This window comes from Sceloporus undulatus, chromosome 8, assembly GCF_019175285.1.
Source record: "Sceloporus undulatus isolate JIND9_A2432 ecotype Alabama chromosome 8, SceUnd_v1.1, whole genome shotgun sequence".
In the NCBI taxonomy this organism is placed as follows: Eukaryota; Metazoa; Chordata; class Lepidosauria; order Squamata; family Phrynosomatidae; genus Sceloporus; species Sceloporus undulatus.
In genome coordinates this window covers 9,357,736-9,381,447 of record NC_056529.1, presented here as the reverse complement: position 1 = coordinate 9,381,447, position 23,712 = coordinate 9,357,736, and the positions used below count along the sequence as shown (strand labels likewise).

Genomic DNA, 23,712 nt, shown 5'->3' with positions numbered 1-23,712 from the left:
ACCTAGCCCCAGGCACCTTCAGTAGCTGCTGCCCAGACGTTCTGAGGGTGCGAGGCGGAATGTACAGGGAGAGGCGGTCCTTTAGGTATCCTGGGCCCAAGCCATTTAGGGCTTTATAGGTGATTACCAACACCTTATATTGAGCTCGGAAGCGAATGGGCAGGATAGTCTTAATGCTTCCTTTACTGTATAGCAGTATTTCTTTCCATAGTTTGGTGCACTATATGCCTACATTACCCTCTATCTCCCTGGCCCTCCACGATCTCTTTTGGTTGAGTGAAGGCACATTTAGGGAGTTAGCACAGTATGTTTGCTTATGGTCTGGTCTCTACACCAGCTGCATCATCATAGAATCATAGAGTTGGAAGAGACCACAAGGGCCCTCAGTTAAGCCTGTGAACCAAAAGCTTAGAAAGATGCATCTCTCTTTGTTGTCGTGCGCTGGGAAGCTGGAGAATTGAGCAGCATTTTATTCCTTGAAGCCATACTGTCAAAGACAACATCATGCAGGATCTGCAGTTTGAATAGATGGCAGGGATACTGCCTACCTAAATTTCCACAATAAGGGGAGAGAGAGGCTGGAGAGAGAGAGTGGCTTCTTGTTTGCTCAGCACAGTTTCTCTCTATAGGGCTTACGTAGAAGTGCACCAGGTGGAGCTTGACAAGCTGACCACTCAGATCCGTGAGTCCAAGAGGAATTCTCGTTTGGTGAGTAAAGCGTTGATGCCAACCACAACCACTGTATCTATGATTAACTTTCCCCAGAGTGTAGGACTAGTGACTGCAGAAAAAACAGCATAAGCTTGTGGATGGAGGGAGCAGTCTGATGAGAAGGGCTGGCCCTACCATCAGGCAGAATGAGACAGGCAGCTCAAGTAGCAGGTGCTTAGAGCAGGATCCAGTCCTGTTGACAAGGGCCACAGGGCTTCTGCTTAGCGATAACTTCTGCCCTGTTGGTACTCCTGCAGTATCTCTGACCTTGTGGGCATTTTCCATGTAGCACTGTACTAGCATTATACAGTTCCCTCCAACACACAACAGGCTCTTGCCTTGTGCATGGCCTTGAGTGATAATTATACAGAAGCTGTTAGAGTCACTGTGGTGTAAAGGTTTGAGTGTTGGGACAATGACTCTAGGAACCAGGGTTCGATTCCCAGCTCAGCCATGAAACCTGCTGAGTGACCTTGGGCAAGTCACACTCTCTCAGCCTCAAGGCATTGGCAAGTCTCCTCTGAACAGCTCTTGCCAAGAAAACCCCATGACTTCAAGGCACACAATAACAACACAACAATGTTGGTGGTGTACAAGATGGCATCATACACTTAGTAATAATTTCCTGTTTCTGAGCCCAACCTAACACTCACTATCCTGCTTCTTTCTTTTCTAGGGCTTTCTTTATGATCTTGATAAGGTAAGGTGTGATGGGATGGCATTTGGGTGAGATTGGTTTGACTGTCTACTTCATTTTCTGTCTTGGCTGGCACAGAAGGCCAAGTTAGCTGGTTTCAGTTGTGTTGCCCAGTAACACTGCTGCTTTCCTTGTGATTACATCCAGGGTTCTTTGTTTCCCTGACCAAATGCATGAGGCAGAATCTAAAGGCAAACACAATATGGCTTTTTAAAAATTGAAAACATCCCATGGATGAATCTCTGCAGTGAGACAAAATAGTTGGAAGGAAGGGGACCATTTTGACCTATTTTTAAATGGTAAAAGGCTAGAGGGTCAAATAGCTCCTCACCACTGGCCCTTCAATGCAAAGGAGCCTGACAGCCTCTCAGGCTGCTTGTATTATTTAAAAAGAAGAAAGAAAATGCTGAAATGTAGAGTAGCTTATTCCCTTTCTCAGAAGGGTTGAAGATTGTTCAAGAGATATATCACTGCTCATCTGTCTGCTTATCTCACTTTTTTGCATCTAGAAAACAGGTTGTGGAAGTTTTTGTATTGTTTTGAAAACATGCAAAACGTGTTCAGTCAGACGTGACAGTGGGAAAAAGGAAATAGTTGAATGCTATAGGAAGCTTCTCTTAATCAACTTGCAGCTCTTTTATTAAAAAAAAAGCCAACCATTGTCTATTGGCTGAAGTTCAGCTGCTGTACACCAGTTAGACAGAGTTAGATCAGGGGGAACTAACCTTTGACTACCTATATAGTCTTCTGTGACATTTTTGACTCAACAGTTGTTTGGACCTTTGAAGAGTGTGTATGGCTCTATAACAAGCCAGATGCAGAAAGATCATGATGTTGGTTTCAGATGGATGAAACTCATTGGGGTTGGGAGCTGTTTTTTCTCCTGTTTGAAATCTACTCATGAAGCTAGATTTCATATGTGTGCCATAACCTGCCATAATCAGTGAAAATCATAGAAAATAATCTTTTCTTAGGACTGCCTTTGCCTAGTTGAAAGGTTAATAGACATATAAGCGATTTTGAAATTTGCAATATAGGAGAGCCCTTCAAGGCCTTCTTCACATGAGATGTTGTTATTTTTCCTAAATATCCCTTTCAAAAGGACAGAGAAGTCAGGCAACATGGACTTCATAGCATAAAATAGCCTCTGTGTAATAAGCTGTCCAACTATTCTGTTGATAACAGGAGCAAACAAGTCAGCTTTTAATCTGCTGTATAAAGGAATGCATCTGTGCCAATTCCCTTTTCAGCACTAAACAACTTTTACCCCTAAAATAGCAATGAAATGGGAAGAATCTGGCCAGATGCCCAATGCTGCTTTATGATCAAACAGATCTAAGCTTTGGTTCCCTGGTTAAAATCTTTTCCTTATACCAACGAAGATTCAGGTCAGAAATTTGTCCCTTCAGACCTGATCAGCAGAAGAGTCTGATACATTTGTGAGCATCTGTGCAAACTTCTGCCATCTATATCAAATGAAGTTTAGTGTACCTTCCCTTACATAGGCAGACAGGGAGCATGGAGAACTTAAAATGTCTTTAATCTTTTTGTCCAGTTGGATTTCTGCTTCTAATCTAATGTAGTTTTCTTTTTTTAAATGATTTCACAGCAAGTCAAGTCAATTGAACGATTCCTACGCCGTCTGGAGTTTCATGCCAGCAAGGTACCTGCTACTCCCGGAACTGGGCATGAAAAGGGGATTTTTGCAGCAAAAAATACAGCACTCTTTGGAGGCCTTTGCAAATTATATACAGTTGGCCTTACACATTCATGGAGGTTAGGGGCTCCTGAAAGAGCATCCAGAGATGGAAAAAAACACTTCTCTAGGCCCCCACAAAATCTACAAAAATTAAACCTGTGAAAGTCAAAGTTCAGTTGTAGCTAGAACAGATTTTCATATGTATATTTGTTATAGCTTAGCCAAAGGGCAGGCAGCTACTCTGGAAATAGGACTTCAATCTGGACCTCTAGGTTGGCAGAGGACAACTTCACCTCTGACTTCTTAGGCATCACAAGCAGAAATTTAAACCATAAGTGCTAGAAATCTTTCTTTTTAAAAATTAGTGGGAGAGGGGTAAATTAAATTCTGGGAATTGTCACTGTTCTAATTTCTGCTCTTGCATGGTACAGTTGTGAATCTATACAGCAGTTCCTTTTCTCACTCTCTAGCTTTGTTCAGGGTCCATTAAATGAAAGTGCATATTTCCCCCATATATTCTAGTTCTAGCATTGTGAAACCAAGGTATTTTAAAATTTCTTATCCAAATTCCTAACCATCATAGGCAGGTCAATCATCTTTATTATAATTATAATTTGTTGTGCCTGTATATGTGTGTGTATAAGCACACACCTTATTTTCTTGGGAAGAAAGAAATTCATACAGTGTAAAGGAGGAAACGCTGAAGAACATAAGAAGCTATTCTTTTACCAGTCAGGCTATTTGTTCATCAAATGTTCTTGATGCTCCTTGAGTTACCCAAGATTGAACCTGGGGGGCTTCTGCATACAGAATGCATGCAGGTGCTGTTGAGTTCTGGGCCCTCCTCAAAGAGAAGCGGGGAACAGAAGAGACGAGAAGAACTGAACAAGACAGGGAGATTGGCCTTGCAGGGAAAGTGGCCTATTTTGTTCAGTGACTTACCATGTGGCATGAAGACAACATGGCCCTGATGAATGCTTCAGTTGTTATGGGTCTAGGACCACCAGCTTTCTGCTAAATTCTTCCTAGAATCTCTCACCGTAGCTCTCTGTGCCTCTTTTTAACAGATAGATGAGCTCTATGAGGCTTACTGCATCCAGCGACGGCTCCGGGATGGAGCCCACAACATGGTTAAGGCCTACACAACCGGATCACCTGGTAGCAAGGAAGCACGTGAGAGCTTGGCCGAAGCTGGCAAGGGCTACAAGGAGTACACAGAGGTGGGTCTGGATGGTCTGGTACTTATGAAGAGGCAGTGCAGGGGGAGTAGGTTTCTTTGTTGGTGCTATTGACAGGTTATTGTTGGATTTCTCTTCTAGAATATGTGTCTATTGGAGAATGAACTTGAGAGCCAGTTGGGAGAATTCCACATCAAGATGAAAGGTACCAAGGGGCAAAACTACATTTACAAAAGCATGCATAAGGTAGCTCTGGTTGCCATTTTTAGAACTGAAAAGAAGCTGTGAGAGCCTAGATTTTAAGCGGGAGAAAGGGAGAAAAGAAAAGTGGGTAGAAAGCTGCTTAACCCTTTCCCAGCCTACTGATCTTTTGCTCCATAGCTCTACTAGGAAGTCCTCAAAGCAAGTTTACTTCAAAAGACATGGACCTGGAACCACATGGGTGGAAATTGGCTTGGATCCATTCCTACTTCCTGTTATATATGTGCATCAGCAAAACCAAGGTGGTTCTGGTAGATCATGAAATAGACACCTACATTGACTCTTGTTTCTCCTGCAGGATTGGCTGGCTTTGCTAGGCTGTGTGCTGGGGACCAATATGAGGTTTGTGATGGGGTCATATCATTTTGCTTCATGGTTTGGGGAAAGGGGAGGGGACTTGGGTTCAAGAGTTTGGGGGGAGCAGACCAGAAGACTGGGCTTGGCTGATGTCTGAATTAATGGGGGGTGTCACTGGTAATGTTAGTATGTCATTCCTTCTCTTGGTCTTCTCTCTCACATGGCCCCCACTTGCTTCCTGAGAAAAATTTCAGGAGCTGAGCTGTCTGAAAGTGAGACACATCTTGTGGGTGTCCATCCAGTCAATAGTGACATTATCTTAATTCCGCCTGACAGATCTTCATGAGGTATGGTCGCCAGCGATGGAAGCTGCGGGGTCGCATTGAGGCAAACAGCAAGCAAGTGTGGGACAGTGAAGAAATGATCTTCCTGCCTCTCATTACAGAGTTCCTGTCTATCAAGGTAACTGAAGCCACCCTGACTAGTAGCCCACTTTCACAGGAAAGACCAGGTCTTTCCTTTCCATTCACTGGCCCTGTCTTCTTCATTCTCCTTGCAGGTGACAGAGCTCAAGAGCTTGGCCAGTCATGTGGTGGTGGGGAATGTCTCCTGTGAGACCAAGGACCTTTTTGCAGCACTCCCCCAAGTGGTGGCAGTGGATATTAATGATCTGGGCACCATCAAGCTGAGCCTGGAGGTGAACTGGAAGTGAGTGATTACTTATTTGTAGCTCACCTTTTCTCTAGTGTGGTCAAGGTGGTGTTTCCCTGCTGCCCTCTTTTATCCTGACAATAACCCTGTGCAGTAAGTCAAGGTGGGAGAGGGGAGTTGCCCAAGGTTATACAGGGTGTTTCATGGGTCTGTATGAATAAGCCCAACACTATAACCACTCCACTCCAGTGTTCTCTGGCTTGAAGCTTGTTAAAATTTTGCTTTGGATTTTTTGTTTTGTTTTGATTTGATTTTTCGTCGTGAAGTCATGTAGAAGGCTTTGAGAAAGGTATGATTATTACAAATGAGATCTGTGATTCTTGACTTTGGCCTGTCAGATGTCATTGGACTATAATTCTATGATCACAATCCAGCATGGTCATTGTTCAGGAATGTTCAGTGTTCACAAACTCCAACATGCACAAAGGCTCCATATATCAATACACCATCAGTTTCTCTACAAATAATGCAAGAAACATAAGAACTCACAAAACATGTGATAGGTTCATAATAAAATAACAGTATTACACAAATAATATTTTATTATTAATACATAGGATGTTTTATAATACATGTTTCTTGCAGTATTTTCTGAGGAAATTGATCATTGCTTGCACTGGTTTGGGGTCTCAGTGAATGTTGGATTTTATGCATTTCTAGGACTCACTGCGGTTGGGCTTGCAGTGGTTGTGAATGACAGAGATTGCAGTTGAATAGCATCTGGTGACCTAAAGGTGGAGACCACTGCCCTAGGTGTCACCTCTCCAGGAGAGTTAAGGAAAATGTAGCCTGCCTTTTTCCTAGGCTTTATCATATATCAGCAAACAGAAAGAGTTCACTGTTTCTCATGACTCCTGTGCATTTCTTGCCAGCCCATTTGACAAAGAGGACCAGCCATCATCAGCCAGCACTGTAAATAAGACATCCACAGTCAACAAGAGATTTTCTACATACAACCAGAGTCCACCCGACACACCTTCCATGCGGGAACAGGCGTTTTATGTGAGTGTTCTTTTGAGATTATTAAAATATGGGAGTAAGATAGGGTTTTATTTTGTCACCAATCCATTCAAGGAGATATATTCAAGGATATAAATTAATGTGGCTATTTTAGGCTATTTTAGCACACTTGTGATCCATTCTTCAGCAATGAACTTACTTTATGTTTCCTCTAAATTCTTAAATGTAGTAGAGCCAGCCCTCCTTAATGCCTCAGGAACTTCCAGATTATTCTACAATGGGAACATTTTCAAATATAGTTAGTTAAATTAGTTGGTATTACTTCTTCTTGGATCGCAATAGCAATAAAACTGTAGAATAAGTCAAGCAAAATATCACAGAAGACTTTTGAATTGACTTCATCAGATTAGAAGATACAAGGAAATTGAGGTGCAGTAGAATAACAAAAATAGGACAAATGCTGTGGACATGAAGTCTGTGTTTTAAAATAATCATGATCTGACTTTAGCCATGGTTTATTGTTCAGAGAATAAGCCTTGTGCAATCCCTCCTCTCTTCTCTCTTGTACCTTTAATTACTTCTTGGTTTATTTCACTGGTTTCTTGTTTCATCCTAACTGGAGAAACCAAATGTAAGGCCTTGAACTCCTAGCTTTCAAACCTGATGTAATCCTGGTTTACAGGTGACTCCTGAATTACATTTTCTTGATTTGAGTGTCACAGAAGACTGGTTTAACAAACCTTAAAAATATCACATTAAGCATGTAAGAAAAGAGAACGGGTGCTAAAAGCCCATGGGCTCAATATTTGTCCCAGTAGGCAACTGTGGTGGGCGCAGGAGGCATTTTCTACTTCTGGGGCCCTCTTGACTGCCAAACACATATGCACGCACGCACACACACCATTACCCCAAAATTAAAGAGACCAGGAAATGACCGGAAGTCTACTTCTGGCTTTGAAAAATTGACTTTTTCACAGGGTAGAAGGTTGCAACCTCTTTAAAAGATTAATTCTAAGTTTCCAAACCAGATAATTCCCCCCACCTTTTTTTTTTTAAAAAAAGGATAGGGTTAAAAGTTGCAAAAACTGGTTGGGGAGGGGGGAGTGCAGAATGCCATAGGACCACACTTTTCCACCTCTGTAATGAACCTTGGTTTTCCAAACTGAGATGTTACATCTGAATCAGTCCTCTGTCTAAGAAACTAAAGAAATTAAGGAAGGAGGGAGAGGTATCTAGAGCTATCGGTGAGATCAAGATCCTGACCTGTTTGCCAGGGAGGCTGGAGAGGAGTGATCTGCCTGACTGCCTGCAAAACAAGTGGCATGAACAAATGATCAAACCGGAACACTAGCCGGTGATGGTGAACCCTCAGTGTTGATAAATGCCTCTTTCTCTGCTCAAGAGCCTACCACAGAAGGCTGCCCCCAAACACAGATGGGCCTTGCTGGACATTTTCCGGGAGACATTCCTGGAGAGGCTGCCACGGAGCTGCTCATGCAGCGACGTGTCCTCGGTGCAGCTTGGGACAAGGGCACCTCGGGGCTGTGTAAGTGCTGGCTCCATAGATTAGCCTAGTCTGCTGAGGTAGAGGTAGCTGCATTCTGTCTCCTGTATACTTGTCCGTGACCCGTTTTTCAAAGCTTGATCCAGAACTGGGGCAAGACATGTAAAGTAACAGAGGCTTCTTGCATATCCATTCTGTGGCCATTTGGCAGTAGTGAGCAATGGGTTTCCTTTGCTGTGCTAGTTTGTGGTGTTCCATAGTGGTTATGTATTTGCTTTATGCTGCCTTTATAGGCAGTTTAGGATATTACAAGCTTTTTGTATCTACTGTATTCCTTTTTGTATCTGTAGGTATGTTGCCCATGCTGGTTTGTGTTTTTCTTATCTTTCATGTGTTTCATACCTTTCATATCCAGAGTTTAGCCTATATTCATAACATCGTTGGGGTATGCAGTAGTGTTTTGAGAGCTGCCCAGGGTATAGAACTTCTGGCATTATATCTGCTGTTGAACTGCAAATCATATTATCCCCTGCTGTAGTCTTTGCAGGCTATGGATAATGTTGATGTTCAATAGCATCAGGAAGGCCACAGGTTACCCATCCTTTCTGTAGACCTTGGCAAGCACCAGGGAGAGGATCAAAATTCAAAATGACCTTAATAGATTAGAAAGCTGGGCCAAAATTGACAAAATGAATTTCAACATGGAGAAATGTAAGATATAACACTTAGGGAGAAAATAGTGCCATTCTGTTCTGCTTTGGTCAGGCCTCACCTGGAATACTGCATCTAGTTCTGGGCACCACAATTCAAAAAGGATGTTGAGAAGCTGGAGCGTGTCCAAAGGAGGGCAACCAATGGTGAAGGGTCTGCAAACCCTATGAGAAGTGACTCAGGGAGCTGAGTATGTTTAGCCTGGAGGAGAGAAGGTTAAGAGGTGATATGATAGCCCTGTTTAAATATTTGAATGGATGTCTTATTGAGGATGGAGTAAGTTTGTTTTCTGCTGCTCTAGAGACTAGAACATGGAGTAGTGGATGCAAATTACAGGGGAAAATATTCCACCTCAACATTAGGAGGAACTTCCTGACAGTAAGAACTGATCAACAGTAGAACACACTCCCTTAGAGTGTGGTGGAGTCTCCTTCTTTGGAAGTTTTTAAATAGCCATCAGGATCAGGAGAAGAAACAGCCCTTCAGTGGAATTGTATAACAATGGGAGTGCATTACAATATGTCTTCAGGGGGCAGTGTCACAGAGACGTTTCAATATGTTGTCTTGAGAGAGAACAAGGTTGGGCATGGGAAGAAGTGTGTGTGTATGTGTGTAAGCAAGAGTTTTCCATTCATAGCATCGAAAAATTCCCTTTCTGGAGTACAGCTCCTTGGATGCCCCCAACCTGCAGTGCCAGTGGCCATGCTGGTTGGGTGATTCTAGTACTTGTAGCCCCCAAAGTAATTTTTACAGGCTATGGCAACTCATTGTAGCCCAATTGTGTCTCATCTGTGCTTTATGCTTTCCAGAACATGCTGCGGCAACAGGAAGAGCTGGAGAACGGGGCAGCATGGTCTATCTCTTCAGAGTCATCAGACGATTCCTCCAGCCCTCAGCTGTCAGGAAGTGCCCGCCACTCCTTGCCAAGGTCAATTGTGCAACCTGCTGTGCAGGCCACTGCACCCGCCATAGAAATTGCCTTTACTCAGCCTCAGGACAAAGAGCCACCAGTCCTTCAAGAGGAGGTGGCTGTGGCTGTGGCTAATGGGCATGTGCCCTATGCCCGGACTCTTAGCCAGATCAGCGAAGCCAGCGTGGACCTGCCTGTGGCTGAGGATGGGGAATGCCTTGTCCCCAGAGACTTTAATCCTAGGGAGCTGCCTCCCATGGAGACGAACTCTTTGCCTCAAAGTGTGGCCTTGATGCTTGATGCTCAGATCAGTGAAGGTGGGGAGCAAGAGGCTGACACAAATAAGGCCAACCCTGTTGCAGAGCAGAGTGAAGAGACAGCCTGTCAGGCCCAGGATGTTCAGCAGCCCAAGTCCTCATTGACACTTCCAGCAACCCCAAGGGAGCTTCAGCCAACAGGAGTCTCAGAGGCACCAAGACCCAAGCCTGTAGTAGATTCTGGACTGGAGGAAGCTATCAGCTCACTGGCCTCTGCTCTGGATGACTACCGGGGACAGTTCCCAGAGCTGCAGACCCTAGAACAGGAGCTCAAACATCTAGAGGAAATTCTTCTGGTAAGTGTGCAGGGAGGGGTCCCCTGCAGCCTGGTAAACAGATGGCATTCTCAAAGCTTTGTATACTTGGTGCTGAAATAAATATTGTAATCATATTGCACCAATGTAGTGAAGACTCTTTTATGCCAGAATACAGCCAACCAAATTTCTGAGAATCTGTACATACTGTAGCTTACTTTAAGTTTTTGTTTGCCCCCCCCCCTTCCCCAGTTTTTGCCAGTGTTGGGACAAAATGTCAGGTGAGCTCTTGAAATCCCACTTCCTGACCATTGAAATGATAAGAGAATGCTAATATGACTCTACAGGAGATTGCCTTGTAGAGAAAAGGCAACAACTCTGAGCGGACAAAGAAAGGGTATCTGTGTGATGTTTTTTCTCTCTCTTTCCCTACAGCAAAAGCAGGGTGTATGCCTGAGCCGGGCTTCCAGCACTAGTCTGACAGTGGAGCATGCCCTTGAAAGTTTTAGCTTCCTCAATGCTTCTGATACTGAGGATTCAGATGATGACGGGTGAGTGAAGATGGAACACACTGAGGCAGTTCACCGGGGATGTGATGGTAGAATACTGAAATCTGAGCTAGAGAAAAATGAGAAATTACCTTAGGGCACCTGCCTTGAATCCCATTGTGGGAGAAAGGTGGGATATAAATCCTTGAAAAAATATTATTATTAGTAGTAGTAGGTCAGGACAGACGGCTTCATAGCATTAAAAACAGTACAATTAAAAACATAGATAGATAGATAGATAGATAGATAGATAGATAGGTAGGTAGGTAGGTAGGAGCGGAATACTACTACTATTACTACTACTACTACTACTAATAATAATAATAATAATAATACATTTGCATAAAGTGGCTTATAGCTTCACACAGGACAATTATTTTTTAACATCCATACCTGAAAAAGCAGTCTGTGAGCTTCAAAAGCTTGTATAAGGCATTTTGTGATTGGTTTATATTTTTGGCTGGCTTAATAAAAGGTATCACTACAATATATTTTTTGGCTTTTCCTGTGTTTTCCTTCATGACCACCATGGCTACCCCTGACATATATTTACTAACAGGTAGCAACTCTTTGGCATTTCAGGAAGAATTCTTTCCTATTCTTGCCTGGAGATGCCAGGAGCTAAAGCCTTTTATGTGCAAAGCAGTAGTTCCATTGCTGAGCTCTAGCCCTGCTGTTCATAATCGCAAAGCTTTAGCATTAAGATCTAAGAAAGAACACAGGTGTCTACAGCCCAACATGAAGATAGTGTGGGAATAGTGAGAATTTTCCTAGTAGCTGCTATCAGGTTGTGGAACTATGTTGCCAGAAAGACCAGGATGGACCTTTCCCTGTTGTCCTTCCACCAACAGGCAGAACTTTTCATTCACGTGGGCTTTTGGCAGCTGACTAACTGCTGAGTAGGGTTTGTTTTAAGGTGGTATTGCATGTTTTTATTGCTGTCCTTTTAAGCAGCTTTTAATTCAGTTTTTTAACATTTTAATTTGTTTAATTCTATATTAGGAATTTTGTTGTTAACTTTTGTTGATTTTGGGCTGGCTGTTTCCTGTTAGTGTCAGCTTAGAATAATAGAATCATAGATTTGGAAGAGACCCCAAGGCCCATCCAGTTCAACCCCCTGCCATGCAGGAACACAAAATCAAAGCACTCCCAAGAGATTACCATCCGGCCTGTTTAAAAAAACCCAAAGATGGAGACTCCACCACTCTCCAAGTGGTGTCAAACAGTTCTTACTGTCAGTTGTGTTTTCTTTATATAACTTCAGATACCTTTTACAAAGGCCTGTTACAGACTGCCAAAATAAAGCTGCTTCGGGTCTCTTTGGAGGTATGCTATTTAAATGATGCATGCATCCTAAGAATCTGGAAGCTGCACCAAAGCTGCACTCCAGTACTTAGGAATGGAGTGTGGCTTTGGCGCGACCTCCGGACTCTAGTTAGGACCCATGCATCATTTAAATAGCATACCTCCAAAGAGACCTGAAGCAGCTTTATTTTGGCAGTCTGTAACAGGCCACAGCAATTACTGTATTATTATTATTATTATTATTATTATTATTATTATTGAAGAGTTCACTTTTTTAAAGCCTGCTTTATTCTTTAAGGGAGAGTGACGGGGCAGCTCTGGTCACACATCTATGCCAGAATGAAAGGGAGGCTGGTCTTGCCCTGTGCCTACATCTCTTGGGCTTTCTTCCATTTCAGTTTACATCTGTACCTATTTCTAGCATTAATTTAAAAAAGAGCTAGAAGGAAACGTAGAGGCATGTTACTTCAGGGTAACCACTGATGGTTTTTCACTGGCTCCTGTGTCTGGCTGGGGCTTTATGTTTGCTCCAGGAGAATGTCTTTGCTTGGCACGCTAAGAGATGCAGATGGCCTTTCCCAGAATCCTGGTGCAGCAGCTGCTGCCAGAAAGACACATCAGACCTTGTGCCTGGCCTGGCAGGTGGCTCCCAACAGGATGTGCTGCAGCACTGCCACTTGGTGGCCAGTGGCTGGTATTGCCTCCAGTCCTTGCCCTCCCTTTCTGCTAGCCCAAAGTTACCCAGTGAGTTTTATGGCTCAGTGGGAACTAGGACCTTGCTTTTTCAAGTTCCAGTCCAGCACTTTTAGCCACTATACCACACTGGCTCTCTGAGATCTGAGTGTTACTGGTAAGCCCAACTAGAGTAGGCCCATAGAATCACTTGTTGCATCTGGAGTCAACACATAGGTAAATCCCACTGATTGAATGGTTTAATCTCTTTCTGGTACTACCAACATAATGTAGGCCTCTATGTTGACATACTGCATATGTGTTGACATACTGCCCTTGCTGTGTATCATGTTCATCGCTACAGTTGAAGAAATGTCACCTCACAAAAGACTAAATGCTTTCTTGTATCTTGCTTACTGCTTCTCTTCACAGGAGGACAAGCAATGTCAAATCTGCTTCCGCAAGTAGATTTCCAGCTACTGGAGAGACTGTTGCTGAAGAGACCGCAGGGTCCGTGAATTTAGAGGAGGGCTCAGAGCCCATGAGTACTGGCAATGAGTTCCTTGACCAGGCCTTAGTCCTGCATCTCAAGCACTGCAACCATTTGCTGCTGGTGAGTGGAAAATGAAGAGTTATAGCCTAGGCTGGGTATACTTTTATTCATTTAAAAGGATTTGTTGTTTAATAGCCTCACTTTTCCAGTGAAAAAAAGATGTGTGACACATAACAATAAAAATGCTAACAATATAGAACAAGGAATAACACTAAAATGCAATATGTACTGTCCAGTGATGGCAAATCTATGGCATGTGTGCCAGAGGTGGCACTCAGGGTGCTCTCTGTGGGCACACATGCTGTCATTATTTTCATTATTATTTTTTTTACTTCCCATCTGAAAGAACTCCCAGGAAAATATTGGGAGAGGATCTTCTACAATGAGAGCACCACCAAAAAAGATACCCTAGTAGATAAACAGCAGGTGGTCAAGCTGTGCTTTAGTAGATACACCCACTAAATGGGCAGCTCTTCAGTATTTAGGTTATTTAGGGTTTGTAGCCTAATCTAGCCTAGTACAGTACTCTGAATGTATTTATTTATTGTATTTATACCCTACTCTTCAGACATGCTCTCAGAGTAGCTTACAAATAAGTAATTAAGGCAGTTCCCTGCCATCAGACTTAACATCTCAAGACACAACATGCAAGGAAAGGGGATGGCAGTGGGGAAGGGGATTTAGTCCAGCAGAAACTGCCTCTTATTCTCTCCCTCCAAGGCCAGGGTTATGGCAATTGGAATGGAGGGAATGCCTTTCTTCTGCCTCTGGACTAGGCGTGGTGGAGCTGTGCCTGCTTCTTATAATCTCCCTCTGAGGCCAGGACAATGGCACTTGGAATGGAGGGAGGGCCTTTGCATTTGAAATCAAATTGTAATCCTGAAACCGTTTACTAACCCTGATCTGTCTGCCACAGCGATAGAGAATATAGACCCTTTGAATATTGTTGGATTGCAGCTGCCATCAGCCCTAGTCAGAAAAAGTGGGAGTTGCAGTCCATCAACATGTGGAGAACCACAGGTTCACATCCATGCTGTCCTGGAAACCTCGGAATTGGCCCTTTCCTTGCCTTGTATTGCTTTTTCTTTCCCACTTATACCTTTCCACCTTCTTTACGTTTTGCCTTCCTGACTGTCATGGCAGTTTGATCTCACTTTAAAGTTGGTTACTTTGCTCCCCATCCTGCCACCCTTGTGCTTCATGCTACCTTGACCTGTTGGAGTAGCCACTTATTCTGCCATCCTAGTTTAGAAATACCTCCCTAAATACTTTTTACAGTATGAAGTGATGTCAGATCCCCTCCCAAGACTCTTTGCCATGTGTATTTGACTTCTAGAAGCTGGGCAATTTTGGACCTCTCCGCTGCCGGGAGATGTATGCACTTGACAGGCTGTCAAGGGAAGTGCAGGTCCTGGAGGTGGTTTGTCGCCTGGTGGAGGAGCAAGCAAGGACAGCCAACTCTGTCGAAGAAGGTAGGAAAGAAGGCATCCCAAGGTTGGCACTAATCGAATCCTAGCAGAGAGTGATCGAGAGCAAAATCCTCTCTTCAGTTTGGCAGTGGTAACTTGAACTCTAAATTGACACTGTGTACTCTGTTCTCAGTGGTCCAGTTTTCCACATGGAAAGAGGGGGTACTGCCTTTCTGGGACAGTTGTGTCACCACCCCTAACGTGTACACCTGCCCCGTAGAAAAGTTCCTGCAGACTCTTGGTTCCCAGTATGGAGCACGAATCAATGAACGGCAACAAGGCCTAGCAGATCCAGGTGTGTGCTTTTCATTTCTACTGTGTTTTATTATCATATTTATTTCATTCCATTTATATCCTCTCTTTGGGACTTCTATGAACTAAAGCCCAAAACAACTAGAAGTTGAGAGCCACTACTCTAAGGCACTTTGGGGCTATTTTTGCTTAAACGTGGCTCAATATTCTTGTATTGAGACTTCTTCAAGACTGGCTTCCTTCACAGAACAGTGATGCTCTTCTCTCCAACCAATGTCTGTGCCTTCTTTTATTTTGTTGGTGGCTATTATTGGCCCTTCTTTTGTTGGATTGGATTACTTCTGAGGCGTAAGAACACACCATACTGTCACTCTTTCAAAGTTTTTATCCTAAGAGAAGCCATTCTACCACAAGACTGTTTCTTTTCTTCCAATCATCATTATCATCCAATCCCATATAGAAGACCAAGCGTGGCTGCAAGAAATCGTTTTGTTGATGTACTATTTGGAAGTGCCCCCCCCCCCCAAATGGCCATTTAAAAGAAAGTGAGAATCAGATAAAATGGTTATCAGTTGTCTTGGAGACTCACATTAGTGCTAATGTGAATTTATTGTTGGCTTCTGAGTCTTTATATCTGATGTCTGTAACATCATGAGTTAATGTTTGTAATGCCTTTCTTGCTATATTTTGTATACTCTACACTTTTATATATCTTTAATGTATTTATCAAGGCCTTTGACTGGTACAATAAACTCATGTATTTAGAAGTGTTTGGAAGCCATTATAATATGTTCTGTCCCCCTCACCCCAACAGTATGTGTGAAACTGGCAGAGGAGCTTCTACAGCGCAGGCTACCCAGACGCCAGGGGAGCTGCCAATCTGAACAAGTCACCCTCTTCCAGTACTGGAGCCACTTTGAGGTTCTGCCCATCTTAACACTGGACTCATATATCTTGGAGTTGGCAGAAGAAGGTATGTGATACAACTGAGAACACAGGGAGTGTGTCCACACAGGGACAGCGTAACCATTAAGTGAGGCAGCTGTTCCAGGGCGCAGATGCAGGGGTCAACAGTGGATGTTGCCAGGCTATTTTTCCTGAGATTTCCACTCCTTTCCTCTCTTGGAGGACAGAGCTGTGCTTGTATGTCATATGGCCTGTGCTGATCCCAATCATGTTATCCTCCATTGTGACAGAGGATGCTGTCCTATCCCTAGTATTGAAGTGAAACACAGCTGCCATTCCACTCAGCCTTTCTATGTATTATATATGACACTAGATGGATGCTATGTCAAGTGATGACTTCCATGTACTAACAGCTATCACAGATCAAAGTACAGAGGGGGGTGCTATCACCACTCTGCATCTTCTCCAGTGTGTCATTTTTAATATTGGAAAAATAAAAGCTTTTCAAAAGGCATTTTAAAGGGACCCTTAACTGGCTTTCCCCAGTTGGAATACCATTTTCCCCTGCTGAAAATGGCACTGTTGCTAACAGCAGTGCTTTGTTCTGTTATCCCATCCCTGCCCACCAGTTTTGCTAGCACAGAACCTGAACTCCGATGACCAAGATGTGGTATTGAAAGCCCTGAAGCGTGTTCCTGAGAGCCGGCTCCGCAAAGATGGAATGAAAGCTTTAAGCCTGCTTCTTGTTGAAGGAAACAGCAAAGTTGTTGGGGCTGTGTCAGCACAGCTGCGAAGCCTGTCAGAGAACCCTGGCTTCAGGGAGCGGGTAAGTACCTACTAAGCCTTTGAGAGCTTGGGTGATGGCAGGGGCATGTATGAGTGTGCTTTGAGTCACAACTAAGATACAGATTTTTAAATATTTTGGAACCACTTTTACATTCTTTGATTTCCACCAAAGAATTCTGGTAGTTGTGGCATACAGAAGGGTGTACAATCTTCTATTAGGTACTGGCAAGCTGACAGATTTGTCTTCCTCAGGCCCTGCTTTGCTATCTTGAGCAGCTGGAGGATGAAGAGGTGCAAACACGGATTGCTGCTTGTGCAGCCTTGGGATGTCTGAAGGTGAGGCCTGGTTATTTGGATAAAATTAAATGAAACTCTTTTCCAAGGTGGCTATTTTTGCCATATCTACTGGCATTTCAGAAACTTCCAGACATGACTTTCACTCTGTGCCTACAAAAATTTATTGAATTCAGGAAAATACCTGAAGACAGACATACTCCTGAATCCTACTGAATTCTAGTTACTGTAGACCTACTGAATCAGTGGGATTTACCTCTCTGCTTGTGTTGACTTACCATTTGTCAATTGATTCATAAGGTCTACTCTGGTTGGGATGCACCAACAGGATTCCAGCTATGTTCTCCGCCTGCAGTGGGTTTCAAGACTTTGTATTTCTTTTTTAATCTTTGAGCTTGTGCTATCATTGTAGTTTGAGGTTTTAAGGTTCAGTAAAGAAAAGAAGCTAGAATCTCATAATGCAAGCTTCTTTTACGTTTCTCATCCAAAATAGGCCAAGGAGAGTATTGAGCAGCTGGTGTACCTGTGCCAAACTGACAAAGAGGCTGTGCGAGAGGCAGCCAAACAGAGCCTCATGCTGTGTGGTAGGTGTCTGGTTTTTGTCCCTATCCCAGATGGGGTTTTCACCTTGCCTTGCAAATGGCTCCCTTTATGCTTTGCCGGAAGTGGGTTATGTTCATGGAATGCTGCATAAAGGTCCCTTTATTTAGGTATCCAGGCAAAGCTTCAGCTTGTATGTCTCAGCCTGGGGTATAAAAAGATTTGATCTCTGAATTTTGTCGTTGTATGCTTCAGGACATTTCCAATTCATGGCGATCCTAAGGCCATGGGGTTTTCTTGGCAAGATTTCCTCAGAGATTTGCCATTGCTTTTGCCTGAAGCTGCGAGTGTGCCTTGCCCAAGATCACTCAGTGGGTTTCATGACCAAGTGGGGAATCGGACCCTGGTCTCCAGAGTCATAGTCTTAACACCCTAACCACTATGCCACAATGGCTTACCCCACGGCTTGTCTCTTGATGTCTGCTGGTATACAATGCTGAGAGAACAGGATTTGGTCTGGAATTTTTCAGATGTTACTTTTTTATCTCAAAATATGCACACATTTAAGAGAGTAATGTGTAAAGCCATTGTTGTTGTTTATTATCCTTTGTTAGATGGCACTGAGAGAACCATCTGATTGGCTAACTAGACTTCGGTTCATGACAGCAGCTATACAGGTTGGGATTTGTTAGTCAGTCTGTTTTTCCCCCTCCCCATCCTGCTGCATGTCTTGCCAATGTCTTTTTTGTCTTGGACCGTTAGCCTTTTATGTTATTGGATTTTTGTCTAAATTGTGGCAACTCCCCACTAGTGCACTTGTTTCTGGCTGGCTGTGTCTATGTCACTATGACAAAAGGAATGGCATTCCTGTCGAGGGGCTATGTTATGAAAAAAAATTGTCCATCTAGCTCAGTATTGTCTATTCTGACTCACAGCAACTCTCTGAGATGTTAAGCAGTAAGAAGTCTTTCCCCTTCACCTTCTTTCTGCCTTGAAGGCAACAGAGACTAAACCTGGGCCATTCTGCATGCAATACATGTTACTCTGTTTTCTCCACACCAAACCCTTTTGTTCTTGAATTTTGCAGATCATACATTTTGATCTCAAGATATGCATATATCAAAACAAGGTTAGCTGTGTTAATCAATGAACACATCTTTATTAGGATTTGCTAAATTTCCACAATAGCATGAAAGTTTTTGAGTTCTCTAGAACTCTTCATCAGGTTAGGGTCTTCAAAAAGAAGTACATGGAAGTACAAACATTCGGCCAGATGATGTAGCTGTGAAGTCAGCAATTAAACTCAGTCCCAAGATGAAGAGTGCAGTACCAAGACATATTGGGACAGAAAGGACATGGTAGGGTCCCCATCTCAGGAAACTTAAGATAGGCTTTCCACTAAATGATAACCTGTTTTACCCGCTCTATTAGTTTTGCATTTTTAAGAAATCTGGAACTTTTGGCAGATTAAGGACTCTTCAGGGGCACTCTATCCACGTTTCTCTTACAGAATCATAGAGATGGGAAACTAACGTCTTAAGACCTAAAGGATCTACTGTACACCCTACTGTAGAGCAATGACCACTTGACCCAATTTGACCACTGTAATATATTGATGAGTGTTCGTGAAAAAGACAGCTTCCTCCTTTGTACTGCACCCTCTGATAGCAAAAGCTGGGATGTAGGAGTAGAGTTACAGGGATACTCTTCACTGAAGATCAGGGAATCTGCAACTGTCCAGTTTTTGCAACCAAGCAACATGGCTTGACTTTTTCCGCTGGCTTGGTTTCTTCATATGTGAGAATGGCAAATACTTCAAAGCAGGAAAACAGTAGTTCCAGAGGAAAGTTGAAGCAAACAACACAGGCTGTTACCACTAGGACTACTGCAGAGCTAACTGTATTTGTTGTGCAGAGGGTAGTTTCCATATAATCTGCTATGTAAGTTTGTAAAGCTTAACTTTCAGCCCAACTCTAGTTCTAATAAATTAATTTTTTCTGTGCTTAATACTATTTGACTATTCAGTGTGATTAATAGTTGTACTTTAACCAGATAGCAGTTTTAAATTGTGACTCCCTTGGATTTGCCATCTCTATGATCAACTGGCTCCTGGCCTAATGATGACCACAACTCTTTTTAAAGTATCCCAAGGACCAAAGACATCTGCTAATGCATCTTGGTGCTGCACAGTTCTATGCAGAGGGGTTATGGGGGTTGGAGTCATTGGCAGCTTCAAATGTCATACTTTTCCTATCACTAGCCTATTTCTAGTGACAGCTAGGAGATCATTGTGGTTGGCATACTGGGTCATAGCAAGTGCCAAAGGATGACTGCATGAAGCTTACTTTCGTTCATGCTGCAGTTTGCCCTCTCTATAAGCTTATGGGGAAAAACACATAAGCTCAAACCCCATTGGCTGCAATGGGGGAGCGCTTCCGCGTTTGGAACGGTGCGTGCGCCATGGGTGCACACACCGTTCATCACCCAGTGGCTTAACTCGCGTAAGGTTAAAGCCGCGTATGGCACATCCACATATGGCATGGGCACACTGTATTTCTTGCATTACTGGTTGTGTTCTAAAATATTCAGCTAGTAAATTGAGAAACTGCTATCTGGGCAAAGCTTGAGAAATCAGTGAAAACTGGACAGTTGCCTACAAGTCAGCCCAAAGATACCTTATCCCAACTGCCACACATCATTCATCCCTGCCTTTCAACTTCTCTGATTGGAGAAGATTCAGTGTTTAATATGGCCATCAAGATGTCTACAGAGTTCTGTATGACAGCAGAATGAGTTAACTTTTACATAGTAAGCATTGCTTTTCCCAGGGATGGGCAAGGGCTGGCCCTGTAAACCCAACCTCCAATTTTTAAAAAACTGAGCATAATTTTGGGGGGCCCTTTGCCCTAAATCATGCCAAAAGCCCCCCAAATGTTCAAATACCCACACAAGGACTTCACAGTTCCTCTCAAAATGGCAACAGTGAGTGAATTTCCAACATCTCCTGTTGCCATTTTGAGAGAGTTTGCAGAGGAAAATGGATGTTTTGGACTTGCTGTGGGAGGTGAAGCCCACAAAGAGCTCTGTCAGGCAGAAATGGCCCCAGGCTCCCACAGTTGCCCAACTTATCTCTAAGCAGCTAATGTTCATATAATGAATAAACTAGCAACTTGGTTTATATCAAGGAATCAGTATCCAAACCCAAATAATTCAAAAACTATTACTTGAACTCACCATTCCCAGGATGAATGTAATAGTTATTATTCAATAGGAATCTGGGGACCTAATTCCAGGAATGCTTAACTGCGCAGCATCAGATAGTGTTATTGATTACAGATTGGGCTGAGAAGGCTATAAAGTCATACGATAGCTACTCGCCAGGTTTTCCTTTGCAAGTGACAACCACCCATAAGCAGTAAAGCCTCGAAACTTGATGATAGCTGGTGTTTTCCCTCCCATATTAGTCTACCGTGTGTTGCCAGTGTAAATTTTGTGGCCTAACCTTTGTTGACTTGCATGCACCGTTGTGGGCAAACAGTATTCTAACTGGCAGCTACTTGTTATTTGTGTTTGCAGGGGAAGATGGGAAATCTGCTCACCGGCGGTTGGAAGAGTCCCTCGACAGTTTGCCACGGATCTTTGCCCCAGGGAGCATGGCCAGCACTGCATTCTGAAGCGTGTTGTATTGATCTGTCTGCAAATCCTTTGAGGGCATAAACTGTGCATGTCACAGATCTTTCAACTAGCTCACACAGACTGGGTTCAAATCAGTGTGCCACAGACTGGGCAGCTTTTACCTCTCAGCGCATGGACACACAGCAGTATTAGTACCGCCCACACACTGCCTTATGCAAAGGATGCCTTTTTCCAAGCCCCGCTGGCCGCTGCACTCTTGGAGTTGATGTGGGCACAAAAGCATTGAGAGAGTCTCCTGGTTTTTGTTTTGTAGGAATTTGGGCTTCTTGTCATTCATTTGCAGGACTAACATGCCCCTGTTGAGAGGGAAAAAGATGGCAACAAATGAGTGCATAAAAGCTGTAGCAGATCAATTTTAGTTGCAAAGGCCGTCTCTTATTTGAAAGAAAGCTTGGAAAAACTCTTGTGTGTTTGAAATCCCAATTTAATGTTCAGCTTGTTCTCATCTTACCCATGCCACTTTCTGGGCATATTGTGAATACTGCAGAAAATTGGGGCCAAGGTATATTCTGCTAGTGACAGATTGCCAATAGCTCTATTGTTCGTGAGCAAAAGCAGGCACAAGGACTATAGGAGTAAGTTCTGGTTCTCCCAGCGGGGTGGAGGAAGAAATAGTTTTTAATGTGATGCTGTGGAGAAGACAGAAGTCACATTGAATAGGCAGAAGCTGCCACCTTTTGAGCTATTTTATTATTTTTTATTTACACATTTGTGTGTGCGAGGAAGGGGAAGCTGGAGACAAAGCAAAATGTCCCTTTTCTATAAAATATCTATAAATTTATCTGTATATCTACATATATATATAAATATAAATATATATAATGTAATTATCAAGAGGTTTGGCTCATTTTGACTTTAAGCCTGAAATTAAAAAAAAAAAAAGGTTGGAACAAGTGAAGTTTTTGTGTCCCATTTTGTACATTGCTGCTGTGGAGTTTCCCTCACCAGCTGGGAAGTGAAATATATTGAATTCTAAAGTCTAAAAAGCTTAAAGCCACCTTGGATGAGTCAAGTTCAACAAAGTCCAGCACTGAGCCTTGGGAAGTTTTATTTCGTTGTCAGGAAAGGAAAGATATGCAAAGCAAAGCAGTACAGGAAAAACATGAAAAGGATTGTTTTTAAGTGTTATAATATAAAACATTAAATAATACACAATAGTAAAAGCAAAAAACAAAAAAAGCAACCATTTTAGATTTTAGAAATTAATGAGAGGATTGAACAACACAAGTATGAGAACCTAAATAGGGTTGCTGAAATAAAACACCCTTTACTACCCATCAACAAGTGGTCTTTCATTGCTGTTCCGGGTCTGAAAAAGGCTTCGATGCAAAAGAGATGCTGGGAAGATGAGTGATTGCGTTTTACAGGGTCATAAAGAAGGTGATTCTTGAGATATCTCAGATGAAAATTCTTTGTGGATGGATCCTAAAATCGGGGGCACATTAGCACCTGAGAAGACCATGAAGGGCTGCACCACTCCCCCAATCAATCAATCAATCAATGTTTTGCCCCAAAATGCTTCTAGGGGGCATTTTCAACATGTTTTGGTTTTCAAAAACAAACTGGCTAAAGTGGCCCAGGGAGCCTGCAAAATGTGGAAATGCATCCCCTGCACTCTAGTGAACATTTTGGAGCATTTCAGGAAAAAAAAACCATTCTGAAAAACATTGCAAAACTTGTTTTTGACCCTGATGGGACACAAGGGGGCTCTAAATATGGTGAACATGCCCTCCATACCCTTTAGAGTGCATTTCTGGGCATTCTGCAGCAAAAACACATGGGGGGGGCACAAAAATAATCCTCGGTTACCGTATGCAGCCTGTGAGATGAGCTTTGACACTCCTGCATTATCATTGCCTCTCTTGTAGATGCAAATGCACACTGACTTCATAAAAATACCTATGTGCCAGTGACATCCCCTGTGCCATCTGTAATTCTTGAAAAGCTTCTGCTCTGCAAAACTAGCATGAACAAGAAGGACTAGATTGCATTTTCCGTGGCACTTTGACCAAGTAGATGGCAGAATCCCCTGGAGCTACTACTGCTCTTTTTCACTGTTCTGCTGATTCAGAATATTCTGAGTTGTGGACCTCCTTGAATCCTTACAAAATACTGAAGACACAGAGTCATTTGGCTCTGTCTAGGATTTTCAGCAGCATTTCTTTGACTACATGAATCTTATTTTAATTTAGGGCAAAACAAGTAGATTAAGCAAATCATGGGATATGCTGGCATTAGACTAGAAAATGCAAAAACTTGCACACACACAAATCAAGAAGGCTGCTCCTAAACAGACTACCCCTGAGTTTGCCATATCAGAATGGTGATGTCTTAGGAATCTTAATTTGAAAAGCCAGTAGAGAACCTTTACTTCCAAAGCTTTGAGACTCAAATTCCAGAATGCCCAAACAGCAGGGACAATGATAAAGGATTATGGGTGTTGCGGACTAAATAATCAAAGTTTCCCTATTCCTGGTGTAG

General features: G+C 42.9%; 1 protein-coding gene across 5 annotated transcripts in view; it reads left to right on the top strand.

Moving 5' to 3' along the window:
- The window catches only part of RIPOR1 (RHO family interacting cell polarization regulator 1), an 82,352-nt gene extending 59,840 nt beyond the window's left edge, over nucleotides 1–22,512 (top strand). For 3 of the 5 annotated variants that reach the window (XM_042437645.1, XM_042437641.1, XM_042437644.1), the window contains exons 4-22: nucleotides 630–708; nucleotides 1,388–1,411; nucleotides 3,018–3,071; nucleotides 4,175–4,327; nucleotides 4,427–4,490; nucleotides 4,845–4,888; nucleotides 5,180–5,305; nucleotides 5,403–5,551; nucleotides 6,427–6,556; nucleotides 9,539–10,252; nucleotides 10,646–10,761; nucleotides 13,168–13,348; nucleotides 14,625–14,760; nucleotides 14,891–15,052; nucleotides 15,824–15,982; nucleotides 16,545–16,741; nucleotides 16,954–17,037; nucleotides 17,489–17,579; nucleotides 21,112–22,512. In XM_042437645.1, the coding sequence (XP_042293579.1) occupies nucleotides 630–708; nucleotides 1,388–1,411; nucleotides 3,018–3,071; nucleotides 4,175–4,327; nucleotides 4,427–4,490; nucleotides 4,845–4,888; nucleotides 5,180–5,305; nucleotides 5,403–5,551; nucleotides 6,427–6,556; nucleotides 9,539–10,252; nucleotides 10,646–10,761; nucleotides 13,168–13,348; nucleotides 14,625–14,760; nucleotides 14,891–15,052; nucleotides 15,824–15,982; nucleotides 16,545–16,741; nucleotides 16,954–17,037; nucleotides 17,489–17,579; nucleotides 21,112–21,209 (2,761 nt within the window). In that variant the 3' untranslated portion in view covers nucleotides 21,210–22,512. Of the gene's footprint in view, nucleotides 1–629; nucleotides 709–1,387; nucleotides 1,412–3,017; nucleotides 3,072–4,174; nucleotides 4,328–4,426; nucleotides 4,491–4,844; nucleotides 4,889–5,179; nucleotides 5,306–5,402; nucleotides 5,552–6,426; nucleotides 6,557–9,538; nucleotides 10,253–10,645; nucleotides 10,762–13,167; nucleotides 13,349–14,624; nucleotides 14,761–14,890; nucleotides 15,053–15,823; nucleotides 15,983–16,544; nucleotides 16,742–16,953; nucleotides 17,038–17,488; nucleotides 17,580–18,149; nucleotides 18,213–21,111 lie in introns of all 5 variants that reach the window. The other 2 variants (XM_042437643.1, XM_042437642.1) reach the window with 2 other exon arrangements.
- Nucleotides 22,513–23,712: the final 1,200 nt, after the last annotated feature.